The sequence below is a fragment of the Meriones unguiculatus genome, chromosome 16, assembly GCF_030254825.1.
Source record: "Meriones unguiculatus strain TT.TT164.6M chromosome 16, Bangor_MerUng_6.1, whole genome shotgun sequence".
NCBI classification, from domain to species: Eukaryota; Metazoa; Chordata; class Mammalia; order Rodentia; family Muridae; genus Meriones; species Meriones unguiculatus.
Window position 1 is genome coordinate 2,910,493 of NC_083363.1, and position 18,666 is coordinate 2,929,158.

At 52.2% G+C, this 18,666-nt stretch overlaps 2 protein-coding genes across 5 annotated transcripts in view; one reads left to right on the forward strand and one right to left on the reverse strand.

The window, feature by feature from the left end:
* The window catches only part of Rxrb (retinoid X receptor beta), a 150,255-nt gene that overhangs the window by 52,179 nt on the left and 79,410 nt on the right, over window positions 1–18,666 (reverse strand). The window lies entirely within an intron of this gene.
* The window catches only part of LOC110543428 (RT1 class I histocompatibility antigen, AA alpha chain-like), an 87,287-nt gene that overhangs the window by 27,199 nt on the left and 41,422 nt on the right, over window positions 1–18,666 (forward strand). The window contains exons 1-8 of one of the 4 annotated variants that reach the window (XM_060369106.1): window positions 13,744–13,883; window positions 14,078–14,347; window positions 14,663–14,938; window positions 16,666–16,941; window positions 17,067–17,183; window positions 17,363–17,392; window positions 17,538–17,585; window positions 17,726–18,148. In XM_060369106.1, the coding sequence (XP_060225089.1) occupies window positions 13,808–13,883; window positions 14,078–14,347; window positions 14,663–14,938; window positions 16,666–16,941; window positions 17,067–17,183; window positions 17,363–17,392; window positions 17,538–17,585; window positions 17,726–17,730 (1,098 nt within the window). In that variant the 5' untranslated portion in view covers window positions 13,744–13,807 and the 3' untranslated portion in view covers window positions 17,731–18,148. Of the gene's footprint in view, window positions 1–13,743; window positions 13,884–14,077; window positions 14,348–14,662; window positions 14,939–16,665; window positions 16,942–17,066; window positions 17,184–17,359; window positions 17,393–17,537; window positions 17,586–17,725; window positions 18,149–18,666 lie in introns of those variants that run through there. The other 3 variants (XM_060369105.1, XM_060369107.1, XM_060369103.1) reach the window with 3 other exon arrangements.

The following is an 18,666-nucleotide window of genomic DNA, read 5'->3' on the forward strand; positions in this document are numbered from 1 at the left end:
CTAGGAGATCCAAAGATGGCCTCAGAGCCTCTGGAGTTGTGGGTTGTTGTGAGCCACCACCTATGAGCTGGGATTAGAACCCAGGTCCTCTGGCAGAGCTATAAGCACTGTTCACCTCTGAACCAGTGGTTCTCAACCTGAGGGTCACATAATGGAGGTCCTGCACATCAGATACTTAAGTTAAAACTGATAACAGCAGCAAAATTACAGTTATGAAATAGCAAGAAAGTAATTTTGCGGTCCCCCCTATCAGTGGACTTGGAAAGGGGCACGGTGGACATGAGGGATGGAGGGAGGGACTGGGAGGGAATGAGGGATCGGGACATGGCTGGGATACAGAGTTAATAAAATGTAACTGATAAAAAATAAATAAAAATAAATAAATAAATAAATAAATAAATAAAAAGAAAAAAAAAGTAATTTTGCAGTTGGGGGTCAACATGATATGAGAAACTGTATTAACAGGTCGCAGCATTAGGAAGGCTGAGGACTGTCCGGCCTGATAAGGCCTGCTGCATCTACCTGAGCCTGGCTGGAGTTTGGAGACAAGTCTTTAGCTTCTGATTTAAGAGGCTCCACTTCCAGGCAAAAGTGATTCAGCATATCCACCTTAAAATCACCCCTGTCTGGTGACTGTTACGTGGAGTTTTGTCACTGGCGACCTCTGCTTGCACTACCTAACCTCGCCCTCTAAGTCACCTTACCTCACTTCCTTAACCCTGCTTCCTGACCCAAACCTATAAAAAGGACCATTTTAGTTAATAAACCAAGTTCCTGCTTGGACAGATCTCCTGGCTCGGTGGTGTTTTAGAGCAGGGGAGGACCACTGCTCTAAACAATCTTTCCACTCCCCAGACATCTAATTTCTGCAAAAGGAGCCAAGGCTAGATACTGGAGGAAAGAAAACATCTTCAACAAATGGTGCTGATGTTATGCTACCTCAGAATGAAGAAAGAAGCTGGGTTTTTAACTCTCACTCTGCACACAAAGCACATCGAAATGTGTAAACACTCCAGTGTAAGACCCCAAACTCAGCCTGGCTGTGGTGGTGCACACCTTTAATCCCAAAACTTAGGAGGCAGAGACAGGTGAATCTCAGAACAGCCAGGGCCACACAGAAAAACCCAGCCTTAAAATGAGGGAAAAACAAAACTCTCAGGATGCTAAAAGGAAAAGTAGAGAAAACTCTTTTTAAAAAGGCAGAGGCAGGGGATTCTCTGTGAGTTTAAGCCAGATCTACACATAGAGTTCCAGGACAATCAGAAGCACAGGACAGTCAGGACTTCCCATGAATGTCCAGAGGGCTGGCCCTCACCTCAGGACTTGGGCCACTGTTTCTGATAGTGTGTGATGAAACCACTCAGTAGGTTTTGAGGGTTGACACTAGGCTGAGCAAGGCATCCTTCTCCTCACTCCAGAGGCAGCCATGAGAAAAGACAAGGGAGAAGGACCAGCCAGGCAGCTGCCATGATGCAGGCAGCTCACCATACCCCCAGCACAGGCACTATCAGGAGTGTGGCTGGAGGGATGGGGGTGTTGATGAAAGCTTATGTTTGGCACACGGAGACCGGGAGGAGGGAGGTCTGAGCATAAGGGGGTGGGGAGCTGCCTTGGGGTCATAGGCATGAAACCACCAATCTGAAGTAGGTGAGGTACAATGCTCAGTGCCAGGCGGCCATCACTGGGCCGGACCCACAGAAAGGGACAAAAAGGATGAGAAGCGAAGTCTAAGAATTAAGAAGAGCCTTGCTGAGCTGGTACCCTGCCCAGCCCTCCCCTCCTCTAGAGCAGGACACAGCTCAGTGTCTAGGGTGCACTCTTTTTGTGAGGTGCCTGGGGGACACACAAAGGATTACAAGTATTCTGGGATCTCCCAAAGAGATCTGGTTTCCAACATATTTTTTTTTTTTGGTTTGTTTGATTGTTTGTTTGTTTTTCAATGGTGGAAAGTGTGTATTTAGAATTAACCAGCTGGACTCAGTTTAGAAGACCTCAATATTGTTGGCAACATCCAGATCGTCATAATCAGGAGCCAGTGGAACATAGTCCTTCTGCTCTCCTTCAGGCCTTGACAGTGTTGACTTTGGCCACATCAGTGTCATAGCTTGCTCATGGCCTGCTTGATCTGGTGCTTGTTGGCCCTGACATCCCCATGAACACAGTGTCTTGCTGTCCTCTATCTGCTTCATGGCTGACTCGGTGGTTGAGAGGAATTGGATGATGGCACAGTGGTCAAGCTTGTTTCTCCTGGGTGCGCGCTCTCCAGGGTATTTAGGCGGCCTGTGGAGCCGCAGGGTCTTGGGCCACCAGAAGGTGGGTGACTGTGAAGTGGGTTCTTCTTTTGGGGGCTGTGGACGCCTTTCAGCACCAACTTCTTAGCTTTCAAGGCCTCTGCTTTGGCTTCTGCTTTGGGAGGGGCAGGTGCTTCCCTGTTAGATTTCTGCGCCATCTTGGTGAAAGCCCCCCTTTCCTTCTTTACGACAGTGATACAACACCTAAAAGGTAACATCTAAAAAAGATTGCATCAGTAATTTTTACTTTTCGGTGGGATTATTTTCTCTGTCTATTTTTGGTGCAGGGGATTGAACCCAGGACCTTCCACACTCCAGGCTTTGTTCCATCTTTGTCTTAGAACTACCTCCAAAGCCCTAGAGGGGTGAGGTGCAGGAGAGATAGGTCCACAGCTGACGGCACCTGCTGCTCCTTCAGTTCCCAGTGACCACTGGGCAGCACACAGCTGCCAGGAACCTCAGCTCCAGGGGATCCGCTGCCCTCTTCCGGCCTCCTCAGGCACCTGTAGGTGTGCGGTACCAACACAGGTACATTCACACAGACACACACATAAAATAAATACTTTTTTTAAAAATGTTTTTCAATTCCCCACATTTTGAAAGCTCTCACTGAGAGTTTAAGAGAACCAGCTGTTCAAAAAAAAAAGAGGTTCTGCTTTCTGAGTAGGACTCAGGGAGTGAGAGGAGGGCTGGGCGTGGCGATGTATGACTTAGCCACTCAGAGGCAGAGGCAGGCGGCTCTCTGGGTTTGAGAGCAGCCTGGTCTGAAGGAGGCCTGCTGGGGAGCGGGAGGGAGCCCCTGGCAGCCAGGACAGAGGGTGGAGCACAGTGTGGGGCCTTTCCTGGCTCCTGTGTGACAGAGAGGATGAGCAGGTGTCTCTCAGGGGAGAAGGGAATTACAGGCCTTTGAGGAGGGAGAAGAGCCACTGCCTGGCTTCTTTGTAACAGAGTCAGGCCCTCCCGCCCAGGCTGCTCTCCTGAGCCAGCTTCTCAGCTCTGTGGAGTCTTTCAGATCACAAACCAGCAGAACTACCAAGAGGGGCAGATCCTCTCCGGAACCCTCTGGCAGCTGGGTCACTGAAAGGGGGGCTGGAGATGTGGAGGACATTTGGGTTAGGAGGCCGGGAGAGTAGGGCTCTACGCCAGCTGCAGACCCTCCCTTTCAGCCTCTGGGCATGGGGGGTAGGGGGCCTTATTGCCACACCTGACACCCAGAAGTTCAATTCCCGGCCCCCTACATGGTGGGAGAACACAGCCCACTACCTAAAGCTGTCTGTTCTCACACACTAAATAAAAATTAAATTAAGAGGTATTTTATTTACTTTGGTTTTTCATGGCATAAATTCTCTGTGTAGCCCTGGCTGTCCTGGGAGTCACTCTCTAGATCAGGCTGGCCTCCAACTGGACATCCCCCTGCCTCTGCCTCCCGAGTGCTGGTATTAGAGACATCCACAATGCCTAACTGTAGTAGAAATTTCGTACTTTCTTTTTCTTTCTCTCTTAGCCTCAGCTGTAATCACCTCTTTTAGCCAGTAGAACTGCAGGATCTCCCTCAGCTGCAAGCTAGAGCACCTAGCTGAGTGCCTCTCCTAAGGCCTGAACTTGACTCTCAAAGTGCATGGGTCTGACTCCCAACAAGCTGACTTAAGTCCTTCACTCTAGTCTTCTGAAGGTTCTTTATGTCAAGAATCTCAAAACTTGGTTTGGGCTTGGCACACGCCTGTAATCCCAGGAGGTGGAGGCCAGCCTGGTGTGCAAAGTGAGTTTGAGACCAGCCAGGGCTACACAGTGAAACCCTGCTATACTCCTTACAGGAACAGGATGGGCCTGGGGGGGGGAGGCAAAGGTTGGAGTAAGGGCGGAGCCAGGAGGATCCCTGGCATGTCAAGAGGTCAGGGCAGCAGGTCTGTTCCCAGCACTAGGACTGAATGTCACCTACGGGGTCATTTGTCCACCTAGCACCTGAGTGATCCTCCTCCCCGCTCCTCCCAGCCTCCTCTCTGTTTTTTCTACCAGCATCATCGTGTAGCTCAGGCTAATCTGCAATTTGCCACACTCACGCCTCAGCTTCCCAAGGGCCGAGATCACAGGAGTCTGCCCGCTGCCCAGCCTGGGATGTGTTTCTCATGGGCATCCCCACACCCGGCTTGCAGACTGTGCAGGTCCAGCTTGATCAGACCTTGAGAGAGGAGAGACCTTGGCATCCCTCAGGAAGGCTGCGTGGAGGTGGAGGTGGGGTAGAGAAGGCGTGCTTTCCTTTCACAGACTCCCCCTCCCAGCTCTAATGCCAAGTTTCTCCTTACAGAGAGAACTGCCCACCCCCACCCAATGGGGAGTGAGGAAAATGGGGAATGGGGAATAGGACCACAACCCTCTTGCCAAGTTGGAAGGAAATGGAGTTAGGCCAGGCATGGGAGTGCACACACATGCACACACATTCGCACACACGAGTAATCAACCCCTAGCACTGGCGGTGTGAGAAGGTGGACGTGCGTACTTGGGATAACAAAGTCATAATTTATGGTGCTGAGGGTCGTCACACGAGGGTCACACTATCACTTCCTTACAGCCTGCCCGACTGGCTGCTCACTGTGCATGTCTTAGCTGAAGGCCAGGTCCTGCCTCTAAGGAAGTCTCTGATTGGAGGGTCAGGGTCCTGGGGGAGCCTCTCCAGCCGCAGAGCAGGCCAAGCAAGGTGGCTGGTTACCTTCAGTGAGTGACATCCCTGGGTCCCCGGGTTGTCAGACGCAGCCTTGGACATAGCGGGGGTTCATGACAAAGCTACTGTGTAAAAGGCATTTTATCTTGTCAGTACAACCGGAAAGGCTGGAGGATCAGACAGTCAAGGTCCTTCCTGGCTGCACAGAGGTCAAGAGCAGCCTCTGCTACATGTAGCCCTGGCTGAGAGCAAAAAGGGAATAAATACAGAATCTTTCATTTCCAGTGGGCCTTCCTTTACCCCTTCCTTCTCTTTTCTTTCTTTCTTTCTTTCTTTCTTTCTTTCTTTCTTTCTTTCTTTCTCTCTCTCTTTCTTTCTCTTGTAGCACGAGGGGTTGAACTCAGGAACTAGGGAAGTTTTGCAAGTGTTTCCCTCTGCTACTGACCTACGCTTCAGCTCCTAGATCTTTTATTCACTTTATTTGTTATTGCAGTGTGTGTGTGTGTGTGTGTGTGTGTGTGTGTGTGTGTACCCGCGTGCCATAGCATGACCATGGAGGTCAGAGGTCCACATAACAGAAGGAGCCAGTTCTCTGCTCTGACAAATGGGCCCCAGGGATCAAATCCAGGTTGTTAGGCTCAGCAAGTGCCCCCACTCTCTGGGCGTCTCCAGCTTCCTCTCCTGAGCCTCCCCAAAGTCTCTTTGACTAGACAGGAAACCCAAGGCAACGGAAGGAGATGCAGTCAGCTGAGAAAGCCATGCCAGGCTGGAGACCCCTGGGTTCCCCAGCTTCCCACTTCCCCAGCTCCCCTGCCAGGCAGAAAAGCCTCCTCCTTTCCAGGTCAGATCATCAGGATTTGTGAGGGATCCCACAGGGCAGCTGCTGCAGCAAGGGCAGCTCTTCCTGCCTGGGCCCACGTCTCTGCCGCCTTCATGTCTTCCCCTTTAGGGACCTGACAATGTCTTATGTCAGAACCTGTGTCCTATGACATCATCTGGGCCAGGTGCATAGTGACCTGTCAGCCCCTCCCCCTGCCTCTTGCTCTCTTACTCTCTTGCTCTTTTGTTCTCTTGCTCTTCCTTCTCTTGCTTTTTCTCCCCTCTTTCTGTCAGAGCTTCCCCTCCCCCCACCATGTTTCTCTCTTTCTCTCCATCTCCATACCTGTTGTGTGTGTGGTATTTTTAAATAAATGCCAACACTGGGAGTATATAGAGACTTAATAAACTTTAGCTTAAATTTAGGGGATTTAAGATATTATGGTAATTCTTTTTTAAAATTTATTATGTATACAGTGTTCTGCCTGCATGTACACCTGCACACCAGAAGAGGGCACCATGTATTGTTATAGATGGTTGTGAGCCACCATGTGGTTGTTGAGAATTGAACTCAGGCACTTTGGAAGAGCAGCCAGTGCATTTAACCTCTGAGCCAACTCTCCAGCCCTTATGGTGACTCTTAAACCAGGACTAATGGTGCAGGTCGCTAATCCCAGCACTCAGGAGGCAGAGGCTGGTCGGTCTCTGTGAGTTCAAGGCCAGCCTGGTCTATATAGGGAGCTCCAAGCCATCAAGGCTATGTAGGGAGACCTGGTCTCAAAAAACAAACAAGCAAACGGTATTGTGAAGATTCCCTAGGGTCCAAGAGGCAAGAAGCCTTAGTCAACCAGCCTTCCAGTTCCCAGGGCAACAGTCTGACAGCACTGCCCAGGCCAGGGAGTGGTTCAGCCTCAGGCAAGTTCTGGGAAGATTTACTGAGACTTCAAACAAACTTTGTTTGTTTCCTGAGACAGGGTTTCTCTGTGTAGCCCTCCCTATCCTGAACTCACTTTGTAGACCAGGCTGGCCTGGAACTCATAGCGATCCAGCCTGCCTCCACCTCCCAGAGTGCTGAGATTACAAGCGAACTGCAGACAAACTTGCTGTTGAAGTCTGCACTAGACTCTGGGCCTGCCTGGGGTCAGCCTGGCTCAGTCAGCCAGTCACGAGACGGCCAAGGACTCAGAATGTGCGGCTTGCCCACGCCAGGGAGTCACCACGCAGAGCAACTGCGCACTGGAACCCAGGAAACAAGGCTGGTATTGAGTGGGGATGGCAGCAGCGGAGGCCTCGGGAGCCTGACCAGGATGAGGAGGACCAAACCAGCCTCTTTTTCTGTTCCCGGTTTTTTCCTGAACCTAATGTGCTGTACCCCGTGTTCCCATATTGTTGGGGGAGGGGTGTTCTGAGAGAGGTGGTAGGATTTTTTTTTTCCTCTAATTTTTTTTTTAATGAGGGTTTTGGTAAAAGCCAAACAGGAAGCTGCACTGATGTCACCAAGTGAGTGTCAGTGCTGAGACTGAGTAGGGTCCTGCCCACCCCTCCCTGTCCCTTCCCTTGAGGAGATGGCTTTCTCGGGCTGGGCTTGGGGCAGTTAGGAGGAGGCTGTGGGACTTGTTGGGGAGCCTGCCTTCTTGGTCCCTGGCTATGTGAATCTCTTGACAGTGTAGAGACTGAGAAAGTCCTCCCTGGGAGAACTGTTTCCATTTCCATATTTATGCGTCCTTCCCTTCAAGGGTTAGGGGTGGGTCTGCTTATTTTTACTTTTTATGAGATGTAAGGCAAATTCCTTTCTTTTGCCTTTCTCACCTAAAGGACCATTGTACTAGAACTTGGGAAGAGAGAACAGGGCAGCCAGGCTGCAAATGTCACAGCTGCTGGGAGAGGGAGAGAAGCTATGCTCTTTGGTTAAGAGTCCAGGAAAGCAGACAGGCTCAGCGGTGGAGGTCTGTGGGCATCTCAGAGGGTGGGGACTCCAGAGCAAATGAAACCCCAGAGGGTCAGGACAAGCCGCTGGGATGCTGCCTGGTACCAGAGAGAGTGGGGCAAAGGCAAGGTTGTGCTAATTGAGTGAGCTCAGAAGGGTGGCCCTGACCAGCCCAGAAGATGTGGGGAGCCTGAGGTTCCGTTGTCTGGGAACATTAGCTGATCCCTCGCCCTCCCCACCCCCCAGTGTAGATGGTCTGACTGAATTCAGGGGCCAGTCTCCTGAAGCTGGCCCAGTGCTTCAGAGCAGGCTGCCTTGCCTTGAGCAGTGTTTGCTCCTCTAAAGATCCTCCTGCCTCAACCACCCAGGAGCCAGGGAGCACAGGTTGTGCCACCAATGCCTGGCTTTAAATGGCCTTTTGATGGTGTCCATTGCAACATTCTGGTTTTGAGGACATTTGCTGATGTGCACTGAGAGGACAGCAGAGTGGGACAGTTGTCCCTGTCCTTTGTGGTGCCGTTACCCCTGTCTGGGCACCACTGCCTCCTGCTGCTTGAGCACCAGCTCCAGGTGGATTTTTGGGTGTTTTGTTTTTGAAGACTATTTTATGTATATAAGAGCTCTGACTGCATGTGCACCTGCAGGCCAGAAGGGGGCATCAGATTCCAGGAGAGGTGGTTGTGAGCCACCAAGTTGTTGCTGGAATTGAACTCAGATCCTCTGGAAGAGCAGACAGTCTCTCCAGCCCCCCATCTCCAGTTGTTCCTCGTCCACCTTGCCATTGGGGCTTTGCTGCTCTATGCAGATCTCCTTTTCCTTGTCCCCATTCTCAGTTGGGCATCTTCATATTCAGCCAATGTGGGTGCTGCCACATATAACTGGAAAGGGGCCTCAGTACAGAGTGTTCTTTGTGGTGGGGAGGGGCTTCCAGTCTTATCTCCTCCCCATCCTTCCATGGGGTGTACTGGAGATCCGAATCCTCCACCCCCCCAGGTTTAACCCCCCCACTCTGCCCTCCTCCTGCCCCACCCCTCCTCCCCTCAGCCTATGGAGATCTTCGTGGATGACGAGACCAAGTTGACGCTGCACGGGCTGCAGCAATACTACGTGAAACTGAAGGACAACGAGAAGAACCGGAAGCTCTTTGACCTTCTCGATGTCCTTGAGTTCAACCAGGTCAGTGTTGAGGGTCTGTGGGTGTGAGCACTGGGCAGAGCCCTGTGCACGAGTAGCCTGTGCTTGGAGGAGGTGAGAGCGGTGCAGCAAGTCTCCACTGGGGGAGAGATCTGAGGAGCGTCCTTGATGACGTCAGTAAGCGGAGAGGCCTTGAGGTGAGGGCTCTGCAGTCCTCTCCTCACCTGACAGCAGTGCCAGCCGTGCTCGCTACCTGGAGAGCCGCCATGTGTCTGGTAGCATTTGAACACCGGGACCATCTGGGTTTTGAGACTTATCGTTCTCAGTCTTGGCATGTTGTGGAGGAGGCCTCACCCTGGTGTGTGCTGGTTTGAGGTGTCATGGCCTACACACACACACAGGTTCAAGAGCAGGAAAGAACATTGGTGACAGGATATTTAAGTTGGTGTAAGGTACTGGGAACTGCCATGGACCAGCCCAGCCGCAGCCACACAACTGCGGGAAAATCAGGTGTTCGGATATCAGGAAGGCATAGATTAGGCTGAGTGACAGACAGATGCACCACCAGAATGGCTTTGCATCTTCTGGGTTTTACTGAAGTCAAGCCAACACTTATATGTGATTACATAAAGAAGCACCTGAAGTTGACATATTTCCTGGAACATTTATAACATTTATATTTTAACTGAAGACTGGTAAAAGGCAGTGTCTACAAAAAAATCTTGGCCTAAAAGCCTCTTAAGCAGAGCAAACATAGAACTAGCGTTATTGCTGCTAATGTAGTGAGTAGAGGGCCAGGGGCTGTTAAACTTGTGGTTTGTTCATGTAGTTTATTGTTATTAGCTAGGGGCTGTTAATAGTCCTCCGAGCTAAGTCGGCTAAAGATTTACAACCCCCTAGAGATAAGCATTGAGGGGAATTCCTCCTGTTTGTCTTGCTAAGGATTAACAATCTTTCCTTAGAGATGAGATGCTTGAGCTAGCCTGTCCGTAAAACTCATAGTATACTATAAAACCTTCTGACCTCCTATGTTTGCCTATCTTCTTTCTGCTTCACCATAAACACCTGTATTTGGTAAGGGTTTTGTAGTAGTTTTACTGCAGTGGGAATATCCAGAGCATTTATCCTAACAGATCCTGATTAAATATTTTCTTTAGAAAGCCCTAAAACTCTTGTCCCTTTATTTACCTACAATGTTTGGATTTTCCACATGCAGTTCCTGATGCTGAATCTGATTTATTACCTCTCCTAAAATTTTACTTTCCTTCCACTCTTATTTGCTAAGGATTTTAGTAATCTATTAGAAATGTGTTTTCTTGAATAGTTAACTGTGCTGTTCCAAGAATCCTAGAGAAACAGCAAAAAAGCTCATCAATCCAATCTTGCAACCGAGTAAGCGTGGGACTCTCAGAATATGTCTTTTTGGCTTAGGTGGCCATGTTAGGGTTCTTGCCAGTGACCTCCAGGGAGCTTATTTCTGAAGAAAACATATCTCCTGTCTAGTACCACAATCTATTATATGCTACACAGACGACGCTGGAGAGGATGTAGCAGGGAACTCCTTTAAAAATTTTGACCGGTCTGGATGATGGTGGCACACGCCTTTAATCCCCGCACTCAGGAGGCTCCAGCAGGCTGCTCCCTTGAAGGCCAGCCTGGTCTACTGTGAGTCCAGGACGCTCAGTGCTACACAGAGAAACCCTGTCTAAAAACCCCAACATCTTTCATCTCAAGCACTGCAGAGACAGGTGGGTGGGTTTCAGGACAGCTGGTGCTGCCTGAGAAACCCTGTCTCAAAGGGAACTTTCTGCTCTTCCAGAGGGTCCTCATTCAGTTCCTGCCTAGAGCCTCTGCCTGTGACGGCCTCAGGGGACGCCACAGACTCGTCAAGGTTCCTGCATAGACTCACACACACTTGGACATTTAAGAAACTTCAAAAGAGATTCCTGGGCCTTGTTCCTCCACAAACCCCAAGTTCACTTCTCAGTGGCCACATGTCAGGTCTGATCATGTAACTGCATTTGGCAGGAAAGGGGTCCATTGTCCCCTTGTGGCCGTCACAGGCACACGGGCATAGACATACATGCAGGGGAAACACCCGTGCACATTTTTAAGAACAGTGGTTGTGGAAGATTTGTCCACGCCTCACGCGCATGCTCCCTCAGGTGGTGATCTTTGTGAAGTCTGTGCAGCGATGCATCGCCCTGGCCCAGCTTCTGGTGGAGCAGAACTTCCCCACCATTGCTATCCACCGAGGGATGCCCCAGGAGGAGAGGGGAGGCTGAGACAGGGATTTCTGTCCTGGGGGAAAGGGTGCAGAGAGAAGGATGTCCCAGTCCTCCCTTTGCTCTCTGCCACAGGCTCTTGAGGTATCATCAGTTCAAGGACTTCCAGCGTTGGATTCTCATGGCCACCAACCTGTTTGGCCGAGGTATGGACATTGAGCGAGTGAACATTGCCTTCAACTATGACATGCCAGAGGACTCGGACACCTACCTGCATCGGGTAAGCTGGCCATCCTAGCTCCGTGAACTTGTGCACCTTCCTCTCCTGGGTGTCTCCCCTTTGAGGCTTGTACTCTTCTCCTTGTCTCCTTCAGGTGGCCAGAGCAGGCCGGTTTGGCACCAAAGGCTTGGCCATCACGTTTGTGTCAGATGAGAATGATGCCAAGATCCTCAATGACGTGCAGGACCGCTTCGAGGTGAACATCAGTGAGCTGCCTGACGAGATCGACATCTCCTCCTACAGTGAGCACCGCCCGCTGCACGCCGCTCCCATGTGTGTGTGTGTGTGTGTGTGTGTGTGTACACTCTTGTGTGTCTCTGTGAGTGTGTGTCAGTGGTGGTTACACACTGAGACTAGAGGACAGCTTAGGGCTGTTGGTTTTTCCCCCATGTGGATTTCATGGAGTGAACCTGGGTCATCAGGCTTGGTGACAAGTGCCTTGACTCAGGGAAACCTCTTGCTGAATCCTGCTTTCTCTCTTCTTGTTCCTGGCTCTTGTGAACACCCTTCTGGGTAGTGGGCACTGGTGCTGAATGGCCACTAGGTGGCTTCCTGCCCTCCTGCTGCTTCCAAGCTGTTGGTGTAAGCTGGATGGAGTCTTTCTGTCATCACGTTTTCTCTTCTCTCCTTTTCCTGGTGTATCCTCTCAACCCAGGAGCCAAACAACTGAGGGAGAGACTGTGAGTGTGAGTGTGAGTGTGAGTGTGTGTGTGTGTGTGTGTGTGTGTGTGTGTGTGTCTCACTGTGACTGCTGTGTTTTTCTTCAGTTGAGCAGACACGGTAGCGGAGTCACCCTTCTGGACTGTGGCAGTCTGTCTTGTAGAAGAGACCCCGGGATCAGGGAAGAGACGCCCCCACCCCTGACCGCCCTCTTCCTGTCCTGTCCACGCTTCCCTCTGCGGCACCACCACTCCTGAACTGATTCCTGTTTATCAGAGTTGTTTGTTTTTGTTTTTTAACAAAACTAAGAATGAAATGACTGTGTCTGTGTTGTCTGTAACTGCTGTTTAGCCTGACCCAGGGACCGTTACTCTGAGGGCTGCCAGCCCTATTGTGGGGCGGGTCAACATGAGGAGGGCCCAAACCCAAGAGGCTGTGGCTCCCCAGCCGCCTTCTCTTCCGGCTTCATTCCCACCCTAAAGTGTCTGTGGAAGGTGGGGGTGGGGCAGTGTGCCAGGAAAGGTGAGGGCAGCTAGGTCCATGTCCTGCTGTCTCATCTCCATCCCTGGCTTCTTGTACCAGGCCTGTGCCCCCCAGGCGTCCTCCTGCCCGTCTAAGCAGGGCCTGCTGCAGCCCCAGCATGTCCCCACTGGGCCAGCTGTGTAGACAGGCTGGGGAAGACTGAAGGAGCATGCTGGTTAACACATGCTAGTTGGTAGTCACTGTATACATGGATAAATGCTTTAACGTATGCAGAGCTCTCCCTGCTGTCATGCTAAGTTCTGGAGTTCTTAATTACAGCAATAAGCTTTATTTAACCTCCTGTATACATTCTCAAAGTGAAGCCTAAAACAAGTAACTAGAAACAAGCAAAGCTTGTTAAGTTCAAATACACTTACCAGATCAAGGTCCTCAAAACCTTTCCAGTTCTGTTGACTATGGTGACAAAGACCCCCAGGTTCTAGCAGTGACCCCAAGGTCACCACAGCTGATGATGTGGTGGAAGAACTCCACTTGGAGCTTGCTGGGAATGTGGCACAGCAGGCCACTGGATGAAAAACTCCCCTTCCTCTTGCCTGTCGCCAGGACCCTGTCCAAACTGTGGACAAGCAGGACACTGGGGAGTTGACTGTCCTGCTTTGCTGAGACAGAGCAGGCCGGTCCCCCAAGTCCTAGTCCAGAGGACAGTCTGTTGGACCCTCTGAGCCTGGCAGAGAAGACTGACGCTGCCCTGGACCCTCTGCTCCCAAGGACATCAAGATTACCACAGAGGAAGCCGGGAGATTGTCCGGGTAGCTGCTGAGTCTCCGTCATTTTCAGCAGATTCCAAGCTACTTGGTCTGCAGGTGGACAGAGCCTGGTCACTGTGGGGTCTGTGAGGGGCTCGCAGGCCAGAGCCTCTGCTTAAGGACAGTTTCTCTCTGTGTCCCCAAATGCTTGTGGTTGCCACTGTATGCTCGGGAGAAGCTTTTCTTCTGGAAGACTCCAGGGTCGACTTCTCAAGAGAAGAGGCAGAGGAAGGGTGGAGGGGATGATGATGAGTTTGGCCTGTGTTTCTGTCCTGGTGTCCAGACAGCTTCTGGGGGAGAACGCGGAGACACCATGACACCCAGCGCTCTGTCCCGCACACAGGGTTCTGGGCTGGGGAAGCCCAGGGTGTGGACTCCCCATGTGCCCAGTTTCACTTCTGCTCCTAACCTGTGTCAGGTCCTTCTGCCAGGACAATTCTCTCTCCCATTGGGTGGCGACGTCCTGGGGAGCCAATCAGCGTCGCTGCGGTTATAAAGTCCACAGATCTCAGACGTCTGGATCCGGATGGGGGCGATGGCGCCGCGCGCGCTGCTCCTGCTGCTGGCGGCCGCCCTGAGCCCGATGGCCCGGACCCGCGCGGGTGAGTGCGGGGTCGGAGGGAAACGGGCTCTGCGGGGAGGGCGGGGCGGCCCCGGGAAGCCACGTGTCCGCGACCCCCGGACCCTCCGCCGTCCTCACGCGCGTCCCGAGCCCCGCGCGCCGCTCCCCTCCCGGCCCGCGCACCCGCCCGGGGTCCCGGGAGGAGGTCGGGGTCTCACCGCGCGCCGCCCCCAGGCTCACACTCGCTGCGGTATTTCTACACCGCCGTGTCCCGGCCCGGCCTCGGGGAGCCCCGGTTCGTGGAAGTCGGCTACGTGGACGACACGGAGTTCGTGCGCTTCGACAGCGACGCGGAGACGCCGAGGATGGAGCCGCGCGCGGCGTGGGTGGAGCGGGAGGGGCCGGAGTACTGGGAGGAGGAGACGCAGAGAGCCAAGAGCAATGAGCAGATTGCCCGAGGGAAGCTGAGGACCCTGCTCGGCTACTACAACCAGAGCGAGGGCGGTGAGTGACCCCGGGTCACAGGTCACGACCCCTCCACGTCCCAACACGGGGCTGGAGAAGTCCCGAGTCCCAGGTCCGAGGTTCAGTAGTAGACGCGCGACCCGGGACCGGTTTCCATTTCAGTTTGGAGGAGTCCGCGGGTGGGCGGGTCCTCGAGTCTTGGTGATCAGCTGTGGATAGATGGGCGGGGCCAAGGGTAGTGGGTGATCAGTTGGAGGCTGTTAGGCAAGATGAGTGTGATCACTTGAGACAGGTGGGCGGGATGTGGTGATCACGTGGGGACAGATGGATGGGGATGACCCTGGGGTCCCGCAGGCTCTCACACATTCCAGTGCATGCTTGGCTGTCACGTGGGACCCGACGGGCGCCTCCTCCGCGGGTACCATCAGCAGGCCTATGATGGAAATGATCACATCGCCCTCAATGAAGACCTGAGGTCCTGGACCGCAGCAGACAAGGCGGCGCTGATGACAAAGCGCAAGCTGGAGGAGGCTGGTGCTGCAGAGAGAGAAAGGGCTTACCTGGAGGCCGAGTGCGTGGAGTGGCTCCGCAGATACCTGGAGCACGGGAAGGACACGCTGCTGCGCACAGGTGCAGGCCGCGGGCATCTCCTCCTCTCCCTCGGGCTGGGCTCAGTCCTGAGGAAGGAGAACCCTCTGCTGGGTCACGCCTCTGTCTATGAGGGAACCGGGTCCCTGGGTCTCCTGATCCCCCAGGAGTGGGGGTGACTGCACTGACTCCAGGGCTCACCTTCTCCCTGACAGTTCCCAGTCTGTCTCCAGGGAAGGAGAGAGGGTCCCCACATGACAACAGGGGCCCCTTCAGCCTGCAGCCCGCTGTCAGCCATGGCCTCTCCCAGGCCAGGGTCTCTGTCCACACCCACTGTCTGTGGAACTGACTCCTGTCCTGCTGAGTGTGTCAGCCTTACACTTCAGGACCAGAAGTCTGCTTTACCTGGTGGGAGACATGGACTCCCCTACCCTAGGCCGGCTCCCCCAGTTTCTAGTTCTTTCCAAACAGTACCTTCTCCCAGAGGCCTGTGTGTGAGGGGGAGGGGTTGAGTCCCTTCCACACCCTAATTCTATCTGTTCCTAGAATGGTCACGTGAGTCTTTTGGGGGTAGACTTTTAACGAATACAAAATTTTGGGGTTTCTCTTCTTTCTTATTTAAGATTTGCTTACTTATTATGTATACAGTACTCTGCCTGCAGGCCAGCAGAGGGCGCCAGATCCCATGACAGTTGGTTGTGAGCCACCATGTGGTGGCTGGGAATTGCACTTGGGACCTTTGGAAGAGCAGACAGTGTCCTTAACTTCTGAGCCCTCTCTCTAGCCCTTTCCTCTTCTTTTCTTTTCTTGTTTCTGAAGGTATCACTTTGCACTTGGTCACTTTGGAATGATCCTGTTTCTCCATCCCCTTGTGTTGTCATTTGTATCAGCCTCCACAGCTGTCAGAGGAGACTGACAAACTGGATAATTTAGACAAGTTTACTCGGTGCTCCCTTCAAAGGAGAAACATTTCTGTGAGCTGAGACTATTTCCTGTGGAATTAACTGTTCAGCTCCTCCTGCTCTCCCTTTCACTTTCAGGGATCCTGTGTGACACACCTTGTATCTTCTCCCCAGAGGCAGGGGCTGGGAGCCATTTTCTCTAGTTGAGGGTCAGGTTGACCACATTTCTGCTACACACTTTGTGGTGGCTGCTCACAGGTGACAGTTAATGCTGGTCAGGAAGATGACCACGGGCTGTGCCTCAATGGTGGCAGCACTAGTTGGTGGCACCCTTCCTGTAGCCCTGCCCCTAATTCCTTACTGTGATATGAAGTTAACAGATACTGTGTTAATTTTGTTCTCTTCCTCCTTCCACTCTTTACTACCTGTCTTATGCTCTAGAACTCCTCATCAGGAAGACCCTGTTGACCTGCTGGCTCATGTGGATTGTCTCTTAGCTTCTGAGTCCCCCCAGGAAATGTGCAGTTCTGTGCTGAGGGGACCAGCTCTACCTGCAGGTCCCCAGTGTGATGACAATCCAAGTGTTCAAACAGAAACATAGTTCAGTGTCATTGGTTTAACTTTGTCTGTGTAGATTTCACTCACCTTGTTAATTGTGGATTAAAAACAAAAACATTGTTTTATGTATGAGTGCTCTATCTGCATGTACACCTTCATGTCAGAAGAGGGCACCAGATCCCAGAATAGATGACTGTGAGCCACAATGTATTTGCTGGGAATTGAACTCAGGACCTTTGGAAGAACTCTTAACCTCTGAGCCATCCCTCCAGCCCCTTAACTGTGGAAATTTTTACATCTTCTGCACAGATCCCCCAAAGGCACATGTGACCCATCACCCCAGACCTCAAGGTGACATCATCCTGAGGTGCTGGGCCCTGGGCTTCTACCCTGCTGACATCTCCCTGATCTGGCAGTTGGATGGGGAGGACCTGACCCAGGACATGGAGCTGGTGGACACCAGGCCTGCAGGGGATGGAACCTTCCAGAAGTGGGCAGCTGTGGTGGTGCCTCCTGAGAAGGAGCAGGATTACACGTGCCATGTGCACCATGAGGGTCTGCCTGAGCCCCTCACCCTGAGATGGGGTAAGGAGGCTGTGGGTGCAGAGCTGGGGTCAGGAGAGCTGGAGCCTTGTGCAGACCCTGAGCAGGTCAGGGCTGAGAGCTGGGGTCATCACCCTCACCTTCCCTTCCTGCCCTTCTCTTCCCAGAGCCTCCTCAGCCCACTGTCACCATCATGGCAGTCATTGCTGTTCTGGTTGTCCTTGGAGCTGTGGTCATCATTGGAGCTGTGGTGGCTGTTGTGAGGAAGAGGAGGAGAAACACAGGTAGGAAAGGGCAGGCTCTGGGTTTTCTCTCAGCTCTTTTAGAAGTGTGCTCTGCTCACTAATGGAAACACATCCACACCCTCATTGCTACTGTCTCTAACTGGGTCTGCTGTCAGTTCTGGAAACGTCCTAGGGATGGGGTCTTCCCTGGTCTTTCTGAGCTTTTCTTCTCCCAGGAGGAAGAGGAAGGAACTATGCTTCAGCTCCAGGTAAGTGCGGGGTCAGGATTGTCCCCGAGGCCCCTGGTGGTAAAGCTGGAGCTCAGCCAGACCATAATAGCCCCTTTAGGAAAATCTTGGGTGCTCTGTTTGTATCTTGTCATGAAATAGTCTTTCTTTCTTCCTTTTTCCCTAGGGAGGAACAGCACCCAGTGTTCTGATGTGTCTCTCTCAGATTGTAAAGGTGACACTCTGGGATCTGACTTGGGGAGAGGCAAATTGGACATGACTGAGATTCAGGGACTTCTGGAATCTTCTTTTAGTGAGGAGTGTTTTTGTTGGATGTTGTCTTCATAGTGACTGTTCATGACTTGCTTTCTCTAGCATGAAGACAGCTGCCTGAGTGGACAGTGACAGACAGTGTGTTCAGGTCCCTCCTGTGATGTCCAGAGTCCTCAGTTCTCTTTAGTCAATGGTGTCTGAAGTTCCCTGTGATCCTACGGGCTCAGCAGGAAGAACTGGACAGCCCAGCCCACCCCTGCACACCACCACCCTCTCCCTGCACTGCCCTGTGTTCCCTTCCACAGCCAACCTTCCTGGCCCAGACAGACAGGAGGGGACATCTCCATCCTGTCAGCTCCATGCTACCCTGAGCTGCAGCTGCTCACTTCCCCACTGAGAATAAGAATCTGAATGTGACCTTGATTGTTCATGTCCTTGATCTGACAGGTTGATTGGCAGGAAAAGAAAAGAACTGAGAATACTTAAGAGTTTTCTACAGGAAATAAATGGCAGATGGAGAACCTTCAGGAATCTCTGTTATTGTGCTGTTGTACCTGGTGGGACAGGATGAGGCTGTGGGAGCTGAGTGTGAACAGGGCTGTGTCCAGGTGGAGCTCAGTCCATTGTCATCTGTGACCTGGTCACTCCTCAGCTCTGTCACCTCCTGGCTCTGTTCCCTTCATCCCTGTGAAGCACATGCTGAGATCTGTGTTCACAGGACATGGATGGCCAGAGCCTTGTCTTGTCCCTGGAATTTGGGACAAAGGGCTGCGGTCCTGGCTGGGGCTCTTCACATTGTCTTCCATGTTTATTTATTGTGTTTTTAGTTTGTATGCAGGACTAGGTCTGTCCTTGTTCCTGTGAGTAGTGCTTGTCTCATTGTCCTTTGGGATGCCCAAGTGTGACAGCAGTAGGAGGTGTTTTTCCTGTTCTTGTCCCCACAGACAGCACAAGGCCCCCTTTCTCTGGAGACTGTGGGCTGAGATGAACTTCAGTTCTGAGCTCCTGCCTCTTTCCAGAGGCCTCCCTGGAGGTTCTCTCCA